The 25,467-nt window shown below is 37.7% G+C and overlaps 1 protein-coding gene across 2 annotated transcripts in view; it reads left to right on the top strand.

Moving 5' to 3' along the window:
* CDK19 (cyclin dependent kinase 19) overlaps nt 1–25,467 on the top strand; it is a 165,992-nt gene that overhangs the window by 100,139 nt on the left and 40,386 nt on the right. For both annotated transcript variants that reach the window (XM_025864079.2, XM_025864087.2), the window contains 2 exons: nt 15,780–15,890; nt 18,113–18,253. In XM_025864079.2, the coding sequence (XP_025719864.1) occupies nt 15,780–15,890; nt 18,113–18,253 (252 nt within the window). The remainder of the gene's footprint in view (nt 1–15,779; nt 15,891–18,112; nt 18,254–25,467) is intronic.

Genomic DNA, 25,467 nt, shown 5'->3' with positions numbered 1-25,467 from the left:
GGCCTTGTTGCCCCTGCTATAGGGACACCTTTAAAGAATTTGTGAGTTAGAAGTAAAGGAAGGGAGGAAGCTGGGGAAAGACCTGTAGTGGTTCAGTAGCTTATTTTGCCATACTCGCTCACTTATAAGGAGGCTATTCTGTTCTGGATCATAATCCTATGTTGCTTGATTTGTTTTTTTACTACTCATTAAAACAAAATTTCAGATCTTTAACCAATTAGATATTCATTTGGGCCAAAGTTAGCAAATAATTCTGGGAAGGGTCTTATATGAAGTCTGGGCAGATGTTTACTTTTTCTTCCTGCCCTGTGGATTCTTCTCTCTCCATATTTAAAAAATATTGAAGACTCTCCTACCACACAAAGCAAAACAGTATAAAACCACCTCTCTGAGACCTTAGTGCCCCTGTTCATAGCTTGGCAGTTCATCCTCACCACTAACTATTAAGGGCAGCCTAACATTTGTTGCAATCTGACTTTGTTTCCACTTTCAGTTTAGTTAAAAAAAAAATTATTGAGTGCCCACCAAATAACCAGCCTTGTTCTCCATGCAGTAAATAACAGTGAACAAGACAGCTGTGATACTTTTCCTTTGGAAGTGTCAGTGGAGAAAACTGTTCTTTCTAAGCTCCCTAAATACCTCCAATAGATGTTGACAAATCTATTAGACTCTTCTCTCAACACTTGAAATCTTCTATTCTCCCTTCTGAGCAAAAGGGAAATCCTCTGGTTTTTATACCAATATCCTCTCTCCTGGGAGAAGAAGGCTTTTCCTCTGAGTACACATTCTGAGTCTTTGTGTCATCCTCTTTCTCTTAAATGTTTCTTTTTCAGACTCTTAAATGTTTTTATTTCAGGGACTCCTGGGTGGCTCAGTCGGTTAAGCGTCTGCCTTTCGCTCAGGTCATGATCCCAGGGTCCTGGGATTGAGTCCCTGTTGAGCATGGAGCCTACTTCTCCCTCTCCCTCTGCCCCTCCCCCTGCTCATGCTCTCTCTCTCTCTCTCTCTCTCTCTCTGTCAAATAAATAAAATCTTTAAAAAAAAGTTTTTATTTCCCAAAAGTGCCCTTCTACTAATTGCCCTTCTCACCTTTGCATTCAAAATACTTCTGGGGCCATCTTATCCCTGTGCTGATGACACTTCAGTTTTTTGTCTCCAATTGCACATTCTCTCCCAAGTTCCAGATCCACATATCCAAGACTGCTATCAAGGTGCCCCACGAGCATCTTAAACTCAATCATGTTTGATAGTAAAACCAACATTTCTCCCAACTTCAAAGCTGTAATGCTTTTCCTTGTCTCTAAATTGTACAGCTATCGGGGCACCTGGGTGGCTCATTCGGTTAAGCATCTGCCTCCAGCTCAGGTCCTGGGATAGAGCCCACATCGGGCTCCCTGCTAAGCAGGGAGTCTGCTTCTTCCTCTTCAGCTTCCCTTGCTTGTGCACGCTCTCTCTCTGTCAAATAAATAAATAAAAATCTTAAAAAAGAAATCAAAGAAATCGCACCATCTTTTTTTTTTTTTTTTAAAGATTTTATTTATTTATTTGACAGAGAGAAATAGTGAGAGCAGGAACACAAGCAGGTGGAGTGGGAGAGGGAGAAGCAGGCTTCCCGCCAAGCAGGGAGCCCGATGCGGGGCTGGATCCCAGGACCCTGGGATCGTGACCTGAGCCGAAGGCAGATGCTTAATGACTGAGCCACCCGGGCGCCCCGAAATCGCACCACTATCTATTCAGTGGTTTGTACCATCCTGGATCATTTGCCCTTAACATATCATATTAATTCTGCCCAGCCCTCTTTTTATTGACTTCCCTTTTATCCTTATCGCCATTGTTCATGTCTAGTAATATCTTCCCTGCCTGTCTCTCCTCAACCTTTTAAAAAATTTAAATTCCACTAATTGACATATAATGTATTATTAGTTTCAGGGGGTACAGGTCAGTGATTCATCAGTCTTTGTAACACCCAGTGCTCATTACATCATATACCCTCCTTAATATCCATCACCCTGTAATCCCATCCCCCACCCCCCTCCCTTCCTGCAACCCTCAGTTTGTTTCCTATGATTAAGAGTCTCTTATGGTTTGTCTCCCTCTCTGATTCCATCTTTTTTTATTTTTCCCTCTCTTCCCCTATGATCCTCTGTTTTGTTTCTTAAATTCCACATATGACTGAGATCATATGATAATTGTTTTTCTCTGACTGACTTATTTCACTAAGCATAATACTGCTAGTTCCATTCACGTCATTGCAAATGGCAAGATTTCACTTTTTTCATGGCTGAGTATTATTCTACCTATCTCTTTTTTAAAGATTTATTGGACTCACTGCTTCCAAAATTAGTTTTGGCCTATGGTCCCACACTCCTGGGACGTATGTGGATTACTAGAATCTATTTAGTCATGGAACCCATAACCTGAACAACTTTTGACTTCTAGGTTATATGAGAACTTAAAAATATAACTAAAAGGATTTATTGATGTTTACTATATTCATCGTATGGAATGACCGTATAGTTTAACAAAGAGTTAACACGTGCTCGCTTCGGCAGCACATACACTAAAAAGAAAGAGTTAACATAAGTATATAACTATATATAAAAGTTTGAGGATATGTATAAAAAAGGTAGATAATATAAGTCATCATATGTTAAATTTGAAATGAGTGGTATATATAATTGCCATAGGGATTTAGAAGAATGAGAGATCATTAATAGTAAAGCCCTTCATGAATGGAAGAGAACAAAGGAAGCAAAAAGCCAGCAAGTGTTAGTGGAGGATGGGGCCTGGCTGAAAGGGAGAAAAAGATGGAAGGAGTAAAGATACGTGAAATTAAAATTTGTCAAATTAAAAACAAGTTTTCTATGGATGCACTGACTGCACAATGGATAGGGTTTAGTTGCCATGATAGTGAAAAAAAGTCTTTTGATTTCATTCTGTAGTTCTTCAGTTTTACTTAATTTATGGTGACTAAACTATGTTCCTAATCCTGGCTAATCATTTTTTAGTTGTTTATCTACCCTTATCAAACAGGTGATTGGGCAATAGATTGTGTTTGTAACCAGAATAAACACATCCTTTGACACCAAAAAGAACCTCAAATACATGCCTTCATGAATATCTTTTGTATATATATTCGAGCTATGTGGTCTTCTGTTAATATTCTGAAATTCTCAGATAGCCTAGCATTTTTAAAAAGTCAGTTATTTTGGTGATTTCTTAAAAGATAAACCATCTTAACCAAACTTTTTAATTTCGATCTTATCAATTCCAGAGATTATTAATGTTTATAACTTAAAATGTAGGGCTATTCCCAATAAATGTATGTAGATTCATTTTTTAAAAATTCACTCATTTAAAAAAATTCATTCAAGTCTTCATGTACATTGTCTAGGTGTCTTATTAATACATCTCTTGAGATTTTTCAGAAATTATGTTTTTTCTTCATTACCATTTCAACTATTAGTATTTTTTTCAAGTTGGTCATACTAAAAATTGACATATAAAAACTCAACTGAATATAAGATGGTTCTTGGCTTTGGAATGTAAATGATAATGGTCATTAAGATTTTTCCTGACTCAGTAGTATTAACATATAATATCCAAGAGCAGTGGTTTTCAAGCTCTTTTTGACTGTGATCTGCTCTTGCTTTGGCTCTCTCTTACTTATAACCTATGAGGTACACGGTGTTTTCAATTATTTTCTCCTCTAGTCCCAATTGAATGATTTCCCCTGATAGATGAGAAATGCTGGTTGCAACTCACTAAACTGATTTTGTAATCCATTAATGGGTTATAAGCTGCAGTTTTTTTTTTTTTTAAGATTTTATTTATTTATTTGACAGAGACACAGCAAGAGAGGGAACACAAGCAGGGGGAGTGGAAGAGGGAGAAGCAGGCTTCCTGCTGAGCAGGGAGCCCGATGCAGGGCTCGATCCCGGGACCCTGGGATCCTGACCTGAGCCGAAGGCAGACGCTTAACGACTGAGCCACCCAGGCGCCCCTATAAGCTGCAGTTTGAAACACTGTATCTTAGAGTAGATTTTTACAAAAATTAACTTAAAAAATGCAGAGCAGTATGAGGTAGCAAATTCAAATTATGCATAATTTGTTCCTTCAGGTAACTCCTGTTGACATTTCAGAAATATTGGAGAAATATAGCATAATCGGAATTCAAAAAATATTGAAAGATTTAAAATGAAAAATTTTAAACCTCTTTTTCAGCCTGGTGCTTCTATACAAAAGTAGCTATATATGTGCTAATATAGACATAAAAATACAATGACTTCTTTTGGCCTTTCCAATGTATTTTTATGTGTTTATTGGCACATACATATCTTCTATTTTTAAAAGATTTTATTCATTTTGTTTTATTTTATTTTTTTTTTTAAGATTTTATTTATTTCTTTTTGCAAGAGAGCAAGAGAGGGAACACAGGCAGGGGGAGTGGGAGAGGGAGAAGCAGGCTTCCCGCCGACCAGGGAGCCTGATGCGGGGCTTGATCCCAGGACCCTGGGATCACGACCTGAGCCGAAGGCAGATGCTTAATGACTGAGCCACCCAGGCGCCCTTTATTCATTTATTTTAGAGAAACTGAATGTGCATGTGAGTGGGGAGGGGCAGAGACGGAAGGAGAGGGTCAAGCAGCCTTTGCCTTGAGCACAGAGCCTAACAGGGAGCCGATCCCACGACCCCAAGATCAGACCTGAGGTTAAACCAAGAGTCTGATGTACAACCCACGACTGAGCCACCTAGGCGTCCCTGTATCTTTTAAAAGTACCTAAAGATGTTATATATTCTGTTCCCTCTATATTACTTAACATTTTATCTTGGTACTCTTTCCATACCAACAATTCAGATCTAATTCTTACTGCATTCTTTTTATTGGCTATATAATATTTCCACCATAGGGATGGGCCTTTAATTTATTCAGCCAGTTTCCTATTGATACTATTTAGATACCTTTTTTTTTTAAAGATTTTATTTATTTATTTATTTGACAGAGAGAGAGAGAGTGAGAGAGGGAACATAAGCAGGGGGAGTGGGAGAGGGAGAAGCAGGCTTCCCGTGGAGGAGGGAGCCTGATGCAGGGCTGGATCCCCAGGACCCTGGGATCATGACCCGAACCGAAGGCAGATGCCCAACGACTGAGCCACCCAAGAGCTCCCCATTTAGATACTCTTAAGCTTTAAAATTTTTCCCTATCTCATAGATGAAAGATACCTCCATTGCTTCAGTTTGCATTCTTATATTGTGAGAGTCATATTTTCATATAATTTTTTACTATTTTAGTTAGTATTTCCTTTTGTGAAATGTCTTTACATTCTCTGCCCATTGTTTTATTGATGTGGTTTTCTTTTTTTTAAAGATTTTATTTACTTATTTGACAGAGAGATAGAGAGCACAAGTAGGCAGAGCGGCAGGCAGAGGGAGAGGGAGAAGCAGGCTTCCCGCCGAGCAGGGAGCCCAACACGGGGCTCGGGACCCCGGGATCATGACCTGAGCTGAAGGCAGCCAGCTTAACAACTGAGCCACCCAGGTGCCCCGAAGTGGTTTTTTTTCTTAATGATATTTGTAAGCCCTATAAATCAAGCAAATTAGCCCTTTAATGGTAATGTCTTACAATTTGGTGATGTTTTCCACATTTGTTGTTAGCCTTTTGACTTTGTTTAGGATATGTTTTCTGAACAAGACAGTTTTGTTGTCAGATTTATTAACCTTTCCCTGTGAATTTTATTTAAAAGGAGCTTCTCCTTTTGGCAGATGTTTGTTTGTTTTCAGTGTGACCAGAACTTATGTTGGAGAATTACATTTCAAAGAGGAGAGTCTAGTGAGATTTGACATTTTATATGTATTTTTCAAGCAGCTGAATGAAGACATTTCAAAGCTCCAAGATTATTCAAAGAAAGCTTACTTTAAAGTTGATGTCCTTTTTTGCATCTGTGCTCTGCTAAACATAATATTATTGAAAGTTATAGTATTTTGGATTATCTTTCATTATTATAATGTAGTAATTGGCAGGGTTTTTTTTTTCCCTAATTGTTTTAACATATCTTCATAAAAGTCACATATGTCACAATGTAGCTCCTTTAAAAAAGTAAAGTTAGGGGCGCCTGGGTGGCTCAGTTGTTAAGCATCTGTCTTCGGCTCAGGTCATGGTCCCAGGGTCCTGGGATCAAGCCCCGTGTTGGGCTCCCTGCTCAGTATGAAGCCTGCTTCTCCCTCTCCAATTCCACACTGCTTGTGTTCCCTCTCTCACTGTGTTTCTTTGTCAAATAAATAAAATCTTAAAAAAAAAAGTAAAAATACTCAGAAATATTTAGGATTTATTAATTCTAGTAGATGTTTAATATAAAAGAAGTCATTTATTTCATTGTGGAAACTCACCCCCCTCTGTGTTTGCTTATAATGCCTACAAAGGTTTTTTAGCAGAGTAGGAAGGAAGTAGATTTTCTGTTTAATGGAAACAATACAGTAGACATTTCCTGGATTGCATTTTGGTCAGATCATTTAGTAGCTTTACTTATTACTACTGTTTAAATTCCCGTGAGGTCTTCGGGAGCTATAAATGATTAATGTATTTGAGCCTTGACTTCGCTGTGTTTATCTTCTCTGGAAGCATAGTGATGTGAAATACGTTGAGTTACTGGTATTGGTATTTTAGCTATTAATAATTAATCAAAACCTTTAGCTATAAATTGTAAATGTTAGTGCAATTTCTTGTAGTTGTATGGGATGGGTGTCTGACCCCTGATAATGTCAGTCATTCTGAAAGGCAGAACATCCAACATGGATGAAACAAGTTCCTTCAGAAAGCAAAACCCTCTCCCTCTCCCTAAAGATCCTTAGCTGGAACCATCTAGATGGCGGGCAGGGAGGGAGTGGGTAGACTTTCAGGGCTACTTGGTTGCCTGCTTTTATTAAAGAAAATATAAACCATGTATTTTAGAAGTATAAGCTATAAGGGTATGGGTTAGGTGTGAACCCAGATAGCTTGAGAGTGCACTGAAATAAAAATAAGGTTTATTATGGCCATTTAGGATAAAATTACTACCTTTTTTTTTTTAAAGATTTTATTTATTTGACAGAGAGAGAGAGAGACAGCGAGAGAGGGAACACAAGCAGGGGGAAGTGGGAGAGGGAGAAGCAGGCTTCCCGCCAAGCAGGGAGCCCAATGTGGGGCTCGATCCCAGGACCCTGGGATATGACTTGAGCCGAAGGCAGATGCTCAATGACTGAGCCACGCAGGCGCCCCTAAACTACTCCTTTCTAAAAAAATAAGTAGGCATTAATCAGACAAAGAGGGTAGGGAAGATCTTTCCAGGCAAAGACAGGGGCCCATGTGTAAAAGGTGAGAATTCATGAGTGATATTTAAAAGGCAGGGTGTGTAGCACTTGTTCAGTGCCTGAACACCGATTGATGATAGGTTTTGAGCTTACCTTGGTAATTAGGAAATAGTGTAATTGCAGGAATAGTGGGCACACTAAGAGGGAGAGGTGGGCAAGTGTTGTTCAGTCTTGGATCTGTGGATTTTGAGGTACAGAGGGATTCATGTGGATGTAGATATGCATAGTTGGAAACTGACGTCAGAGTTTAGGGGCAAGGTTAGAGCTAGAGCCAGAGATTTGTGATTCTCCATAAAAGTAGTAGCTAAACCTCAGACACATGAGTAAGATGTCGAGAGGGACTGCAGAATAGAGAAGGAAAAGAGGACTAGAGACAGAATTATGGAGAGTAAGACAATACTTTTTTTTTTTTAAGCAAGGATCTAATTAAGGAGTTTTAAATTAGATTTTTTTTCCCTTCCTCATTTTACTTCTAGGACAAAAACAAGGATAGATGAGAAGAAAATAAACATTTGTTAGAAGTTTATTTATTGAAACCCCAAGGCTCTAAAACAATGTCCAGAGTCAAAGACAAATTTCATTTCAATAATTGTGAAGGTAGGGAAGATTTTCAACCAGGAGTATTGAAACAAGAAAAGATTTTCTGATTACCACTCATTGACTCAGAAAGCCCTTGAGAATTCCGGTTCCTTAGGTTTTACTTTGTAAACTCTTTATTTTGATTTGCATTGGTTTTGTTTTTCATATTTAAGCTTTGTATATTCAGAGTGCTTGTAAAACACTCACATTAGGGACGCCTGGGTGGCTCCATCGGTTAAGCATCTGCCTTTGACTTAGGTCATGATCCCAGTGTCCTGGGATCGAGCTCTGCATCAGGCTCCCTCTGCTGGCTACTCCCCCTCCTTGTGCTCTCTCACTCTCTCTGTCAAATAAATAAATCTTTTTAAAAAACACTCATAGTTTAAAAAGAACATATCAGCTCTCATAGTTGAGGGGATATTTATTTATTTATTACAGGTCTCATTTGGTTTCAAGTATCTATCAAGTACCTGTAGTACTTGAGGGAGAAAAGGAAACCAGATTGCTACAAAATGGAAAGGAAAGTAACTTTCCTATAGCCATGGTATTATTATAGATTGTACCAGGGGAGTTTCAGGAATTTGGTAAGGAAATGCTATGGCGTTCCCCATCGCAGCACATCCCCCCCCCTTTTTTTTTTAAGAATTTACTTATTTATTTGAAAGAGAGAGAGCACAACCAGGGGGAGGGGCAGTGGGAGAGGGAGAAGCAGACTCCCCGCTGAACAGGGAGCGGGGCTCGATCTCAGGACCCTGGGATCATGACCTGAGGCAAAGGCAGATGCTTAACCGACTGAGCCACCCAGGCACCCCAGCAGCACATCTCCCTTTAACAGGTTCTCCAACTGTCCAGAGTGGTTGGTCTCTTCCACTCAAGTATGTGGGCAATAATAGCTATTATTCATCAAAAACTTACAGTATGCCAGGCATTCTGCATATATTATGTCATTTAGTCCACATCCCATTCTTGTTAATAAGAGTTAATTAATAAGAGTAATAACTATAATTTATCAAGCACTTAATATGTCCTATGCATTGTGTTACATAGTCAGTGTACTTATATTCATTTAATTCTTACAGACCCTGTGTTTGTGTTTGGCAGTAGATATTCATTATTCCATGAGGCCCAGAGGGGTTTTGAAATCAACTTGCTGTATATCATGCAGCTAGTAAGTCAGGACTCAAACTCAGATCTGTGAATTCTAAAATCCTTACTTTTTGCATTATGCGTGCTGCTTCACTGTCGCCTCTCCTCTGGGGCAGTCGGAGCATTGACCTCCCTGAAGCATATGACTGGTACCTAAGCAGTGTCCCTAAAGTAAAATAAAGTAAAATAATTGAGGGCCACCTTGAACCAGAGCTGGGTTACTGTTTTATAGACCCCTTTTCAGAGTATGAGTGCCACCTGCTGGGAGGTTATAATGTATCTATGTGCTTGCAAAAGACCAGCTTCCCAAAGGGCTGCTGTCACAGATGTGGAAGTGGCAGATTTCAAAAATGCTAATTCTTAGCTTGCAGTTTAGGAATACTGCAGCATTTTGGAATTAGCTGAGTCCCCTCTTTGCCATAAAATAAACTGTTTCATTTATCTTCCTTTTGTGTGTGTGTGGGGAGGTGGGGGGTCATACACTTAAAAAAATGATACAACTTAGTGCTTCCTAAAGTAAAGCCATTTTCACCATGGGAAAGATTGATAGTCAAGTGAATCCTACAGTTACTTTCAACAGATCAATTAAGAATAGAAAACTGAGGGTGTCTGGGTGGCTCACTCGGTTAAGTGTCCGATTCTTGATTTCAGTTCAGGTAATGATCTCAGGATCGTGAGTGCAAGCCCTGCATCAGACTCTGCACTGAGTGTGGAACCTGCTTAAGATTCTCTCTCTCTCTCCGCCTGCCTCTCCCCCACCTCTCTCCCTCCCTCAAAAAAAAAAAAAAAAGAATAGAAAATTGAATTTACTTTGAGATAAATGAGTCATTGAAGTATAAGAGGACCCTTTCCATTCAGATACCCTAAAAGAGGAATCTGGAACCCATGGGGGGCATCAGAGACTTGGAGAACAGAAAGAGGGGGTAAGAGGGGAAGAAAGATGTGTGTATAAAAATTAGAATGGGTTCTGTAATTGGTAGTCTAGCCCAAGCCTCCCCAAAGTGAGTCAGGATCCTAAATAGTGCCTTCGAGAAAAAAGATTAGGATTATAACTTTGAATTATTATATGTTTAGGATAGTAAAAAGTAGATACTCTTTATGGTCACTTATATGCCCTTGAAGATCCGGTAAAATCTTGGGATGTTCATTGCACATTCTTCATTAGGCTCCTTTGATGAGTATCTGCACAGGAGATGTTATCATTTAGTGTGGGATTTTCACAGGAACATCACATTATACTTAACTGTTGTTTAGGTATGATTAAAGCGTATCTATAGTTGCATGATGTCATGTTGAACAAATATTTGTGTGACAAGAGATTCAAGTCCATTGGTAAAATCTGATATTGCCAAGAATGAAGGAAAGTAAGGACAAGCTCAACCGTCTCCTTCTTTCCTTGAGTCCCTTTTCAGATCAATCATGTAAGGAACTGTGATAGTTTGATAGTATCTTATCTTAGCAGGAGATACCTTTCTGGAGAGAAAGAACTGTCTTTTGGGTGTGTGTGTGTGTACATGTGTGAGGTTTTAAACAATAAGTAAGTTTTTAAATTATAAGAGCTCATTATAGAAAACTTGTAAAATAGAAAAATAGAACTAAAAAATCACACCTAATCCTGCCACCCAAGGATAACTATATTAATGTTTTGATGTATTTCCTATTTTATAGACATTTACTATTTTGCAGCTTTTTATACTACATCACAATATTATAAGTCTTTTCTCATGTATTTAAAAACTCTTGGCATATGTGCATGAGGCTACAATATGTGGATATACCGTAATCCACTTATCAGCGAATATTTATTATCGGACATTTATATTTGCTGCTTTTGTTCATTTGTTTCTTCAGTAAATGGTGGTAGAGAAATTTCTTTCTTTTCGTTTGTCTGCTTCAGTAAATTGGGGTAGAGAATACACTTTTGTGTGGCATTTGTTTAGGGTCTAGCATTGTGTTAGTAAACTAGCCTTGAAAGTAACCAGTGACTCATCTCTGTTTTGTTCCTCAGGTGTGTCCCCCCGGGCCCCCTTTTCCTGTGTGCGTTTTCTTCAGAATTTTGTAGTGCTTATTTCATTCATAGCCCTTTCAGGAAACACCCTCGCAGCGCCCTTTCCCGTTTCAGGTTCTGGTAGTGTGGGTGCTAGTTGAGAGAACTCTTCCTTTTTAAGCTTAAAATAGATGTAGCTTGCAGAAAGTCAGTATCTTTAGAAAAACTGTTTTAGACGTAGTCTATTCAGTTTATTAAAAACAAAATCGTTCAAAACACCTTTTGGAAGGATACCAAAGTTTTATAATATTCCAAACTCTTTACTGGTTTGTTTTGTAAGAACTAGATAAGTTCGGTAGATTTAATTCTTTTAACAAATATTTATGGAGTGCTTACCATGTGCCAGGCACCATTTTAAGCATGGGGGATATAAAACCAGCAACACCTTTGCCTTCATGGAGCTTATGTGTTAATGGAGAGAAACAGACACTAAACAAGATAAAATAAATAAACAATACCTGGGTCCCCAATTCCTTAAATGAAGCTTTGGGAACCAGATGTGTTTTAGATTCAAAAATTTAAAAAAGATTTTAGAAAGATAATATGGTGTATATATTATGTCACCTAACACCCAGGGAAGCAGTAATCAAACCTATTAATATTCTTCAGTATCGAAGTATGATCATTCACACTTGGATGAATAAAGACTAAAACAGCTTCATGTTAGTGCAAGTGAGAGATTTCTGCAAAATGAGTATCAAAGGATAATTTTCAAAAAAGATAAAATTATGATGTGATACAAATATAAAATGAACACATTTTGAAGATTTTATTTAACTTATTAAATGAAGGAACCCAGTAGATGGTATAGCCCATTCAAAGGAGAATCCATAGAACAGACATATTTATCAATTAGGAATATTAAAATGATGGGCAAATTGAGGCAAAACTCACCTCTTCCATCACGGGAGAGGGAAGTCAGTGAACCTCTTCTGGACAGGACAGTTTGCACGTGTATAGACAAGAATTATCCTGCATTGTTTTATCTATAATGTACAGAGTTGAAGATAGCTTCCATAGACTTAGAATCTGATAACCTGAAAGGATGTGCCCTTGACAGTGCATTTTTTTTTCCACTGAAGTTAAATTTTTTTTTTCCTACATGAGTTCCTAGAAAGCTTTGTTTTCTGAGCTCTTCAGAATTAGACATAAGGGATATAGAGGCATAATACATTTGACAGTGATAGTGCTTTGCAGAAAAATAAAGGTGCAGAGGGAGGTTACAATTTCAAATAGAGGAGCCAGGAAAGACTGGCTGAGAAGGTGATAATGTGAGTAGAGTTAAAGTAGATGAAGTTGTTTACCTGAGTAACTGGAATGATGAAGTTGCTATGAACTGAGCCGGAGGAAGAGCAGTTGAGGTAGAGGGCAGGGGAGGTGGAGATCACCCCTTTAGTTTGGGCCCTTAGACATTCAAGTAGAGATGTTGATGCAATTGGACACACATCGCTGGAGTTCAGGGAAGATGTGAGGGCTAAAGATGAACATTGGGGAGTTCATGCATGTCGGTGACATTTAAAGCCCTCAAACTAGGTGAGATCAGTAAAAACAGGGCTTCTTCTATGGGCCAGGCTCTGCGTAGTCCCTGGGGATACAGGGATAAATTAAAAATTGTTCTCAAGGTTTAATGGGGGCAGTTATAAACAGAGCAGTATAAAAATATACTAATATAAATACACATAAAGTACAGATGATTCCGTGAAGTCAAATCTGAGAGTCATCTTAAACACCATCACCTTCAAACTTCCTTGTTCGGTGACCTGACCATGAGACATGCACAGAAGATAGTCAAAGTGTGGGACCTTTAATATCAGCTGGCTTTTCCACTAACCCCCTCTGCCCAGCAAACTTCCAGTGATATTAGAGAGCCTTGCTGGTGACACTATGCATGGCTTACAAGGCTCCCTGTTATTTGGCGTTTGTCTTATCCCTTGCTTTACTTGAATGAATAAAGACTGTAACAGCTTCATGTTAGTATAAGTGAGATATTTCTGCAAAACAAGTATCAAAGAATAACTGTACACTTAAAAATGGTTAAAATGGTAAACTTATGTATATTTTACCACAATAAAAAAAAAAATAGAACCTAGAAAGGAAAAGACCTAGAAATACATTGCTGCTGTAATAAAGAAAAAGAAAGATTTCTAGCTACTAAAATTGTATACTGATATTGGAGAGAATTTCTAGGATAGATTGTATTGAAAACAAGTTAAGTACTATCTTTTGAGTAAATAAGGACAGATAAAAATATATAGTCATATTTGCTTTTATTTGCATAAAGAAACACTGGAAGGATTAACTAATAAAAGTTGTTAGTTCTAGCAGGTAAGGAGGACTAAGGTCACCAGGGGCAGGCGTGGTAATGAGACCTCTCAATGTATAATATCCTTGTATGTACTTTTGATTTTTGGACCATGTAAATGTATTACCTATTCAAAATAATGTTTAAACATGGGAGTTAAAGTGGTTTCATTATAGAGGGCTCATCAATTTGTAGCCACAGAAAACAACTTTTTAGAGATACTGATTGAAATATTGCTACACGTGATGTCCCCTCCCCCAGACAAGTCAGAGACTGGTTTAGATGAAGAAGTGAGTTTCACCTCCCTTCCACTGCAGGCAACAAAGAGAACGTATTTTGGGTAGAGATTTAATAAAGCCACACTCTCTAAGTTCATTAATACCAAGAGTCAGAAAGAGAGGGTGACAAGACATTGCATCTGCAGTGAGGCCTCTTACCAGGGTCCAAGTGCTTGAAGGTTGACCATGGCAAATAGGGTCATTAAATATATTAAGCTACTGAGTCTGGGAGCCTTAACCATTCAAAAACAGGAAACCTGTCTGGATATAGCTCTGCATCCCTCCCCCCCACTTTCTCTGATTCAGTCACTAATTAGGAGCGTATTATGTCTAACATTTGCATCTGAAGCAAGAAGCAGGATTGTTTCACCTTTCTTAGGCAGTGGGAGCAGGGAGAGCGGCCGAGAGCTGAGCACCCACCTAGTGGCCCCCCTCCTGCCTTCCCCACCAAGGGAGTAGGACTATTATATCTTCCCTGGACGTTTCTTTCCAGCTCTCCTTTCCCACCTACATCCAGTAGGAAATGTGGAGAGAACCCTGAGGCCGACTGTAAAGTAGAAGGCTGTCTCCGGGCAGCCCAGCCCATCCTAACTCTTGCTTCTTAGCTGTGTCCCAGGGCATGTGGGTTGAGGGAGAACCCAGGGAGTCATATCCCGGAACCATGCCCAGATTATAGCTGGTAGAGCGCCACCTTCCAGCAAGGTGGTCAAAGTGCAGGTCAAGAGAAAGAGCTGAAGTACAGAGCCAAAACGAGAGAATTGAAGGACTGGGAAACAACATTGAAAGTAGTGAAGAATTCGGCAACTGTGAAGAAATTTATAAAAGTTCCAGAGATGGAATTCACACGATTTTTTTTATAGGATTCCAGCACAGGCACTGAAGGTATACTTTACTCATTTAAAGTTATTAGGAAAAAATAATAATAAAGTTATTAGAATGGGGAAGCAGTTCATTTTTCTCTTGCCTCATTGATCAACTTGTAGGTCTGTCTTGCCCATTAAACTGTAGGAATTGAAGACAAGGACTTTAGCCATAGTGGACAAAGCATGGACTTTGGAACGGGGCAGAGCTCTTTAAATCCAGACTGCTTCTCTTTCTAGGTGTTTGGTTTTGGTCAAGTTATTTTTATAACACTGGACTTCATTTTCCATGTGCATCATAGGGTTGTTATAAGGATTAAGTGAGAGAAAAACATGTATATATGATCATCCTATACACAGAAAGTATTCAGTAGAAATTTTGTTCCCTCTTCCTTTTTGTATCTCCCACAGAGTTTTACGTTTAAAATACGTTCAAAATATCAAATTGAGCATGTTAGTGTTAAATTTGAACCCTGATTAAGGACTGCCTGAGACAGGCATGTTTATAAGCCTTTCCCCTCGAACAGCAAAAGTTGTTGCTAAATAATTTATTAAGCAGCTGCCTGTTATGTGCCAAGTGCTAAGGTTTCACTTGTGGATCTGGTTTATCTTCTTATGATTTCCCTCTTACTATCAGGGTCCAGCTTCTACTCTGTGAGGGCCTGTTCCTTATTCTCTATTTATGGGACCTCTTCTCCATACCAATTTTTTTTTTTTTTAATCAGTGGGTATGAGAGGCATTACTTATACTCACTGTTTTTCTAAAAAATCTCAACCACGTGCTTTAGGCATGGATAAGTGTGGGGACTGTTAAATTTCTTTCCTTTTTTTGTCAAATATTTACTGAGCACCTCCTGTGCTAGGGTAGAAAAAAACAGAATGAATACGTGATTCCTGCTCCCCAATGGTAAAAAAAAAAAAATAAGCACCCTCCGAATTACATTTAATTACTTCGTGATACAATATTTACTTTTGTTTACCATTTTACATTTTACTGTTTAAAATGATCCCATTTTGAAAACACTCACATACATATGTAAAAAGAATTTGGAAGGATATCCGCCAAGATGGTGCAGAGCTTATCTCGGAGTAGGGGTATTTTTTTTTCTTTTATTTTGCTTATCTGGATTGTCTAAATTTTCAAAAATTTCACTAGAAAGTGCATCATTTCCCCCTGCTTGCGAACAGGAGAGTGACCCCTCTCTTCCTCTTGCATTCAGCTTTTGCGAGAATTGAAGCACCCTAACGTGATCGCCTTGCAGAAGGTGTTCCTTTCTCACAGTGACAGGAAGGTGTGGCTGCTCTTTGATTATGCAGAACATGATTTGTGGGTAAGTCTAAACTCGCTTTATTTTTAGGACTCTTTCCTCTAGGTACAGAGAAACAGATGTATATATGCACTGCACGTAAAGGAAAACTTGCTTTGTTGACCAAACTTTAAAATAAATATTAAATGCAAATGCAGATTTAAAAGAACTCGAGCAATAAACACTGTCATATACTGAGAAGATGGTATTTGTAACATTCAGAAATTTCACTTCAGAAAGTGTTAATGTGTGTGAGATTGTAATTTTATGCAAATCATCAATGACAGTTTACTGATAATGTGTAGTGAAAATTGCTTTCCTTTGTGGTACACAGAGTAGTTCAAATTTCACCAGTTACATACTTGTGAATAATTTCCCTTTCTAAGTTAAGGTCAGTCTCTTGCAGCAATTTTCCAATTAAAACCGACTCCACCAAATGGAAGTACATATATAGTTTTACAAATATTAGCCAAAAATTCTAATTCCAAATTTTTTAAGTTAGAAATCAGGGTATTTAAACATTTTATCCAAGGAGTTGCTAAAAGTACAAAAATTCAAACTTGGCAGTAAGTCCAAATTTTTGATAGTTAAGTTTTGACTAAACATAGTTGGGTGTGTCATCTATATATACGGCACATCTGTTTAGGAGTAACTTTAACAGACTTATAGGTCTTGAAGGAACTTTCAGAATTTATGCTATTATAGCATATTGACAAGAATGTCCAATGAATTTTTCTCATGGATATTCATAAAAATTATGTTTTCCCCATTTCTCTGTATCCTTTATATTTCTGCCAAGGTTTATTTGATAACATGTGCACTTCACTTTGAACATGAGTGATGTGATGAAAGAACATGTAGTGCATTGGACTAGTCAGGTCCTGTAGAACTGTGTTGTTTGTAACATGGTGGCCCCTTAGCTGCATGTGCCCATTGAGCACTTGAAGTGTAGCTGATCTAAATTGAGATGCACCATAAATATAAGATACACACTAACTTTTGAAGACTTAGTAGGAAAAAAATGTAAAATACCTCATTAAGATGTTTTATATTATATGTTGAAATGATAATATTTTGAATATACTGGGTTAATTAAAATAGAATACATCAATTTTACCTGTTTCTTTTTTTTCTTTTGATGTGGCTGTAAAAAGTTGAAAGTTATATATGTGTAGCTCTTACTATATATTTTTTTTGGGGGGGGACACTGCTACTACAGTATAAACCCTAATTTTCTATTAGTTCTTTAAATAAAGTACATATTGTTGAACAGTTTATAAAAAAGCAAGAAAGCTATGTAAATAGCTTAAAATTTTTCCCTACCATTTGGCCATTTTAAAGTTAGTAGAGCAATGTTAACAGTGTTGTTTAATAGGGGTTTAAATGGCCTTTAATACCCTTATGTCATGTTTTGCATAGGGGTAAGGTGGAGATGGAGGTGCAGGTTTGGGGTTCAGGTAGCATTTCTTCCCTATCATGATGATGTTTTCATGACCTACAAAATAACATGTGGACGTAAAAATTTGAATATGTTGATGTAGTTATATTTATTTCAATGGGATTGAATTCCCCAATTTTCTCTCCCTCCTCCCTTCTAGTGAGTTCCTATTTAATACTTACTACTAGGAATGTATCTTAATTTCATTCTGTGCCAAAACAAGGTAGAACTTTCCAATAATTCAAATGTACACATAGTCAGTGACATTACACAAGTGCTCTAAGTGCTAACTTTTTATAGTATCGTAAAGATATAGGGGCGCGTGGCTGGCTCAGTTGGTAGAGCATGCGACTCTTGATCTCAGGGTTGTGAGTTCCAGCCCCATGTATGGCATGGAGTTTCCTTAAAAAACAAAACAAAACAAAACAAAAAAAACAGTAAAGATTTACAGGGTCTTTTTCTCTTTTTTTTTAGTCTTTCATTCTGTCAATAGAAAATACAACTAGTACTATTTTTATGCAGGCTTTTAAACATCAATGCTTTTTACCTTTCAGTCTTATTTAATGAAAATCTTAATGGTTTCAATAAATCTAGTCATTATACCCTCAGTAACATTGTCACGTTCACTGTCAATATAGGTTCCATTTGGTTGACCTTATTATTCAAATTATTTTTCTTTGCGTCATTATTGGCCTTTAATAAGTAATTTTTAAATATAGGGAGTTTATTGCAGACTTGTGTTTTATTGATATAGATATTAGCAAATACTATATATAATTTAGTATGTTTTATTTTTTTTAATTTTTAGCATATTATTAAGTTTCACCGTGCATCAAAAGCAAATAAAAAGCCCATGCAGTTGCCAAGATCTATGGTTAAATCATTACTTTACCAGATTCTTGATGGTATCCATTACCTCCATGCAAATTGGGTGCTTCACAGAGATCTGGTAAGTATGTTTCTTTTAAATTGATCAATATGATTTTTTACCTTCTTAAAAAATACCTTTTTCTCTTAGTGCAATTATTATAAACATTAATTGTAGAAAATTTTGAAAACACATATAAGCAAAAGGGAAGGAAATAAAATCACCCATAAGCCTACAATTTAAAGATTAACATTATTAACATTTTGTGTATGTTCTTCCATTATATTTATGCATAGCTATAAAATGTCAGTGTGGTTTTCAGTGAATGGCATAATCTTGATGGAATAGTCATATGTGAAATAAGTACCTTTTAATCCATTTTGTTTTTCGTATTATTGCTCGTTAGTAAAAACATTAATAATTAAAGATTGAGTTCTCATTGTTTTTTTTCCTTAAGAGCTAGGTTGAAATAATGACATTGCATCCAGTAAATAGAATGTTGTTATCAATATTATCAATAAATGTTGTTATCAATATTATCAACAAATCAAATGTTTGATTATACTTTTTTTCAGTACACATGTAACAAGCATTTATTAACGTCAAATTCTAGTTATCTTTGCATTATTGTCATGTTAGTTTATGTTGATGAGATCTTTTTGGTTTGTTTGTGAGAAAACATGGCTACTGGATATTGTAAAACCCATGAGTTTATAATTGGAAATTTTATTCCCCAACTCTCCTCGAAAAAGTGGTTTCATGATCATTATTTCTTAGGCTTTTGGAGATTCTAGGGATATGGTAGGGATAAATCTAGGTTGACTTGGTTTTACTAATTGAGGAGAAGTATTTGTTATAGAAAGCGATGAATACGCAAGGACATTAGTTAGTACCCCTTGCTGTCTGACTTGACCATCTCTTGCTGTGACGCTGAAGTTAAATTGGACCCAAATGACAGTGACCACAAAGATGGACTTACCCTTTCAATAGATGCATGTCACCTCATAATTTTGAACTGTTCTCAAAGACTTGCACCTATCCACTTTACTACTAACCATGAATCAGCACATTTTTACGTGGGTACATGAGGTCGTTCCAGTTCAAAACCTTCTTCATAAATGGTTTTAGATGTTAATTTGCTATGTACTTAGTATAACCGATGTGAGTTATTTTTGAGTTCATGATCATGTTTGAATCATCGATCAGAATCTTTTATTGAAGATTAATTTCAACTCTTCTCTTTTTTCACAAAATTATATATTTTATTCTGAAAGCATAGATTAACAGATTTTATTTCTGATCTTGTCACCTGAGTATCCACCTGTGCTAAAACTCAGATTTTCTCCTAGTTGGTTTGCTGCTGCTTTAGTGTCTATTTTAGTTATGGCATCACCCTCCTGTCAGCCTAGAAAGTTCTTTTACCCCTTGTGGACCCTTGCACTGTACATGTAGACATTGCCTAGTCTTGTCAGTTTCAACTCTAAAATCTCCTGCATTTGTCCATTTCCATCCCCGGTGCCTCATTCCTAGTTCAGGCCTTTATTGTCTCTTTCTTGAAGGATGGTGCTAGCCTCTCAACTTGTCTCCTTGCAAACAGTCTCTTTCCCTTCCATTCACTTTGGACCTTCTGAATAATTACACAGCTCCTCTTCAAGAACTTTGAGATAGTTCCTCTTTGCTTACAGACTAAAGCTCTAGTTCCTTATTGGGCTTTCAAGGTCCTAACAGATATAGCTCCAACTGCCTTTAGAATTTGTCTTTATCCCTACAATCTTTCATTTACACTGTACCATTAAACTATTGATTGCTCCCTGTGTCGTCCTGAGATTTCTTGCCTCAGTGGCCTTTATTACCCCATCTCTTCATATTCAAATACTGCCTGTCTTTGAGGACTTGCACAAATGTTAAAACTTATCCTCGTACCCATTCCTACTGGGAAATAATCCCTCCTTCATGCTCTTGCTGTCGTACGTCTTTACTTCCCTTATGACACTTACCTGTTAGTATTATAGCACTGTATGTAGCTGCCTTAGAACATCTTCTAGACCACATACTTTCTGAGAGAGCAGCGTCTATGATTCATTTTGGCACACTAGTAGTACCTGAGTACACAACAGGTACTGGATAAATATTTCCTCAGTGAGTGAATATGAGTAAGAATACTGATTATTATGGGATGCTTTTGGATCAAGTAACGTATTTACACATTTCAACACACTGCCTGCAAGAAACATTCATTATTACCTCGTATGTTTAAAGCATGAGGGATGGGGATAGCACAGATATGACTGCATGGAAGCCCTTCTCCTCGGGACTTTACTCCGAGAGAAGAAATATGCTATGGATGCAAGCAATTACGCTGTAAGCCACATGAGAAAGAATGTGATCGTGCCCATGTGACAGGAACAGACTAAATGCTACTCAAGGTTAGAAGAGGTTACGAGGGGCGAGGGGAGAAGGGAAAGCCACTTGAGCTAGACGATGAAGGATAAGTAGAATTGAAATAGAGGTTTGAGGAAGTGAAGCTTGACTTTGGCATCTTAGTCCACTTGGCTATACTGACATCCTAAGGAGAGGTTTGAGAGAGGAGGTAACCTGAGGAAGTGTTGGATGTAAAAACTTCTGAGGTGAGAAAGCTCTTGAATTATCCCAGAAAGAGTATGGATTTCTGTCTGATTCCACTATGGATAAGCTAGTGGTAGTATGTGGTTAAGACTAGAAAGATATCGGGGCTCCTGGGTGGCTCAGTGGTTAAGCGTCTGCCTTGGGCTCAGGTCATGATCCCAGGGTCCTGGGATTGAGTCCCACATCGGGCTCTCTGCTCAGGGGGAAGCTTGCTTCTCCCTCTCCCACTCCCCCTGCCTGTGTTCTCTCTCTCGCTGTGTTTCTCTCTGTCAAAGAAATAAAAAAAAAATAAAAAAAATAAAAAAAAAAGACTAGAAAGATATTGGTTAGAGCCTGATCAAGGAAGCCCAAGATATCAGGCTAGGGAGTTTGTTTGTTCTTTTTTTTTTTTTTTTAAAGGTTTATTTATTTATTTATTTGACAGAGAGAGAGAGAGAGAGAGAGCACAAGCAGGGGGAGAGGGAGAAGCAGACTCCCCACCGAGCTGGGAGCCCGATGCGGGACTCGATTCGAGGACCCTGGGGTCATGACCTGAGCCGAAGGCAGACCCTTAACCGACTGAGCCAACCCAGGCACCTCAGGTGTTTGTTTGTTCTTAAGTACTAAAAGTTTGTGAGCAACAGGGGTGCCTGGCTGGCTCAGTGGGTAGTGCACACAACTCTTGACCTCAGGGTTGCAAGTTCAAGCCTCACATGTGGTGTAGTTTACTTAAAAAAAAAAAAAATGGGAGCAAGAGAAGGAACATTTTTTCCCGGAATGAAAATTTTTCTCCCGCTAAAGAAGCCACTATTGATTATTATTACCTCATCCATAGCATGAACACAGTGTTGAAAAAAATATATTCTGCATGTGGTTCTGACCTTATATAGCACATTCATAATTTACTCACATTCACTGAATGCCTCTACTCTTCAAGTAAGCAACTAATAATATTTGAAACTTTGAACCAGTAGGAATCCACCCTGGGACAGCCTGCTCAGTTCTTACCGCAGATCATGAATCCTGATAGCTGGACCATATTGTCATGGTTCTGCCAAAGTATTTTCAGGAGTAGAAGATTTAAACTATATGTTTACTTTAGATGTATTCTGTAGTCAGTATAGAAATATAAAGTATATCAAATATGAATGTGGTGTTAAAATATGGGGGCATTTGAAAAATTATTTTTTTGTGTGTGAGCTTAATAGAGTTGCGATTTTAGTCAGGAGTGTTTTTTTTTTTAATGCTTCATTTCCTATTGCTGTAAGAAATTTGGCTTTATACTGTTTGTTGGTCACAGTTCTTTCAGAGTATGTACCATTTCTAAATTTTCATTTGACGTGAGAAACCTGCAAGATCCATATAATTAAAGGCATTAGAGTAAACGTAAATTTGCAGTGTAATAGTCTGATTTAAAAAGTAAATCAAAATTCAGTGTTTTGGACTCTACAAACAGGCATTATATCATCAAAGGAGTTGGGGTTTTTCATTGTGATTGATTACATATCTGGGATAAGTATTAGTTATGTCATTTGAATCCCAGAATTTAAAACAGAAATAGAGAATTTAAATAAAGTTACTAAAAAGATTACTTATATTAAGGAATTGCTTTAAAAGGAAAGGAGAAGAGGAGCTAAATATATTCATCTTGGCTGAGAGACAGCAAAGTAGAGACATGAGTCTATAAATATTTGGAACTTGTAAACACACGGGAAAAAAGATGTATTTTAATTTTACAGCAGGATATAGCTAAGAGTAAGAAGATGAAATCTAGGATGACTCACTTTTATGTGATTACTCTTCTGGAGGCTGGAAGGGTACCAAGATAGAATTTATCTCTTTTTCAAAATTGTGAGCTTCGGGGAGCAAGGATCATATCTTACTAATTTTTGTATTCCTGGTGTTGGTATACTGTTTGTGTTTTAAGTTACTTAAATTGAATTTCAGCAAAGCATCTGGCAATTGCCTATTGTTCTTTAGCAAAGGTAGAGAAATACTGGCTAAATGATAGTGTTGTTAAGATTTATGGCTCCTTAGTTACTCAGTATTGCTGCTGGATCAGTGGCATCAACTGAAGTATAAGTTAAACTATCTCTGTCACTTTCATATTTCAGTACCTAAAACATGACAAATGCTGGGTCTTTATCAATGAAAGATCTGAGTAAACGCTCCAGGGCACTGACCTGCCCTGTCTTTTAAGAAATATTTGTGGGGGTCCCATCCTAAAATTCTAACTTCGGGTTTGAATGGTAATTATTATTCACAATAGTGGGTGAATTTGTACTCTTTTGAAGTCTATGGGCACAAATAACTATATCGTCTACAAACATGGTACATGGAAATTTTGTGAGAGCTGGTTGAGGGAGAAAATAATTTTGTATCCAGTAATCTTTTGAGTTTTGTTATCAGTTAACATCTACTAAACATTTTAAGATTGTCAAAAATCACTTCTGTCACAGACCTAAAGACTTACTTATTCTATTAGAGGTTAATAGTAATAATAATAATAATAAACTTGCCAATACTTAGAGTCAGATATATTTCAGTTGATTAAAGAAAATGGTGTAATAGATATTCTAGCTACAGAGAAATGTGTAATATATGACTCTGGATACTTTGTCATACTAACTGATAGAGACCTATATAGTTTTGGTTTGTTATTTTTTTCCTTAGGACACCAGCTTGTTCAGGCAGAATACTTACTTGATTTTCAACAGCATTCTAGGTTGTTTACGACCTGTTGACTGTGTATGTTTTAAGTCTGTATGACAGACTTACTGCTGTATGACAAATTGCCCCCAAACTTAGTGGCTTTAAAGATATTTATACATTTATCATCTCACAGGTTCTATGGGTCAGGAATCTTGTGGCTTATCTGGATCCTCTGTTTCAGAGTCTCCTTAAAAGACTGCAGTCATCTCAAGTCTTGACTAGGAAGCATCTTGTTCACGTGGTTGTTGGCAGGATTCATTTCCTCGTGAGCTGATAGGTGGAGGCTTCCTTCCCTTGGTTCTTTGCCACATGGGCTTCTGGACAGAGCGTCTTACAACATGGCAGTTTTCTTCACCAGAGTGAGCCAACAAGAAGGCGAGAGAGTGTGTGTTAGCAAGATGGAAGTCACAGTGTTCCGTTAGTGAATCATGGAAGTGACATCCCATTACCATTGCTGTCTCCTGTTCCCTAGAAGTCGTTTGTGCAGCAAACACTCAGGGGGAGTGATTACACAAGGGTGTGTTTGCTAGGGGTGGGGATATTGGACACCATGTCCGAAGCTGCCTACCACAAACTCTAAGAGGCTTTCCTGTGATATTTGGATCCTGTTATTGTTCTGTTTATTTAGTGGAAACATAAAGTGCAAGTAGTCCCTTCTTTCATATATCATTTTTTTCCATGTTGAAAAGTTGCTTGGGTGGCAAGAGTTTGGGGATAGTTCTGGTTCTGAAGAGCTAAAAAATATTATAATGTACCAGTTATCCCTTCCCTTTTGCAAACATTCTTCAGTGATTTATTTCCAGAATTCAGTATGTGTTCCTTACATTTCCCCTCCTCTACTGTCCTGTCCATTCCTTTCCCCATTATTGAACCACAGGTTTAATCTGTTTAAATGTAGAGGATATGTTCAATTGAGATCCAGGATTTTTCTTCACTTTGAACGTACCTAGAGATCCACCTTTGTGACACTGTCTGAGGCCTATGCTTGTCACTACTACTTTCTTATTTCTATGTTTCATGCATTTGTGTCAAACAAAGGCAAAAATGCAAAGAAAAACTTAACCTTCCCACTACCAAAAATTGGTAGTGCTGCTGAGTTGTAACAGGTAGCTGACAAGCGATGAAGGGACACCATGTGGAAGCATGAAATTTTATAGTCCTTTAACTAAGAGAGAGCATTTGAAGGCGCTTTAGGAACGTTGCTGTATAAAAGACCGATATATGAAAGTCAGAGATGGGCTCTGTCTCCACTCAGTTGGAGAAGAAGCACTGTACTGTTAATCTTTGTGAAAGTTTGATTAAAATAAGTCCTTCGTGGTTGGAGAATCTTCTAGAAATCTCTGTGTGCGGCACAGCTTCTCTTCATACCTTGTCTGACAAGGAGATACATCAAGTCTTTAAGTTTGTCTATGCTAAACAGGGCCTGACAAGGTGAATGTGTTACACCACAATGAACCCCTTAAAATCTGACTGCAGCCATCATGCTGGCATTTTGAAGAACTTTAGTAATGTTTTAGAGTTTAGCCTTGCTTAGTTCTTATGAAATGGGAGCTTTGAGATCTTAGACTTAAAAAAAAAATTATTTCTAAAATGACATCATTTTTTAAAAATTTTTTTTATTAACATATAATGTATTATTTGTTTCAGAGGTACAGGTCTGTGATTCATCAGTCTTACACAATTCACAGCGCTCACCATAGCACATACCCTCCCCAATGTCTGTCACCCAGCCACCCCATCCCTCCCACCCCCCCACCACTCCAGCAACCCTCAGTTTGTTTCCTGAGATTGAGAATTCCTCATAACAGTGAGATCATATGATACTTGTCTTTCTCTAATTGACTTATTTTGCTTAGCATAATACTCTCTAGTTCCATCCACGTTGTTGCAAATGGCAAGATTTCATTTTTTGATGGCTGCATAATATTCCAGTGTGTGTGTGTGTGTGTGTGTGTGTGTGTGTGTGTGTGTGTGTGTGT

Source organism: Callorhinus ursinus, unplaced genomic scaffold (assembly GCF_003265705.2).
Source record: "Callorhinus ursinus isolate GAN/ISIS: 27379988/994484 unplaced genomic scaffold, GSC_fseal_2.0 scaffold6, whole genome shotgun sequence".
NCBI lineage: Eukaryota > Metazoa > Chordata > Mammalia > Carnivora > Otariidae > Callorhinus > Callorhinus ursinus.
This window is presented reverse-complemented; position numbering and strand designations above follow the sequence as displayed.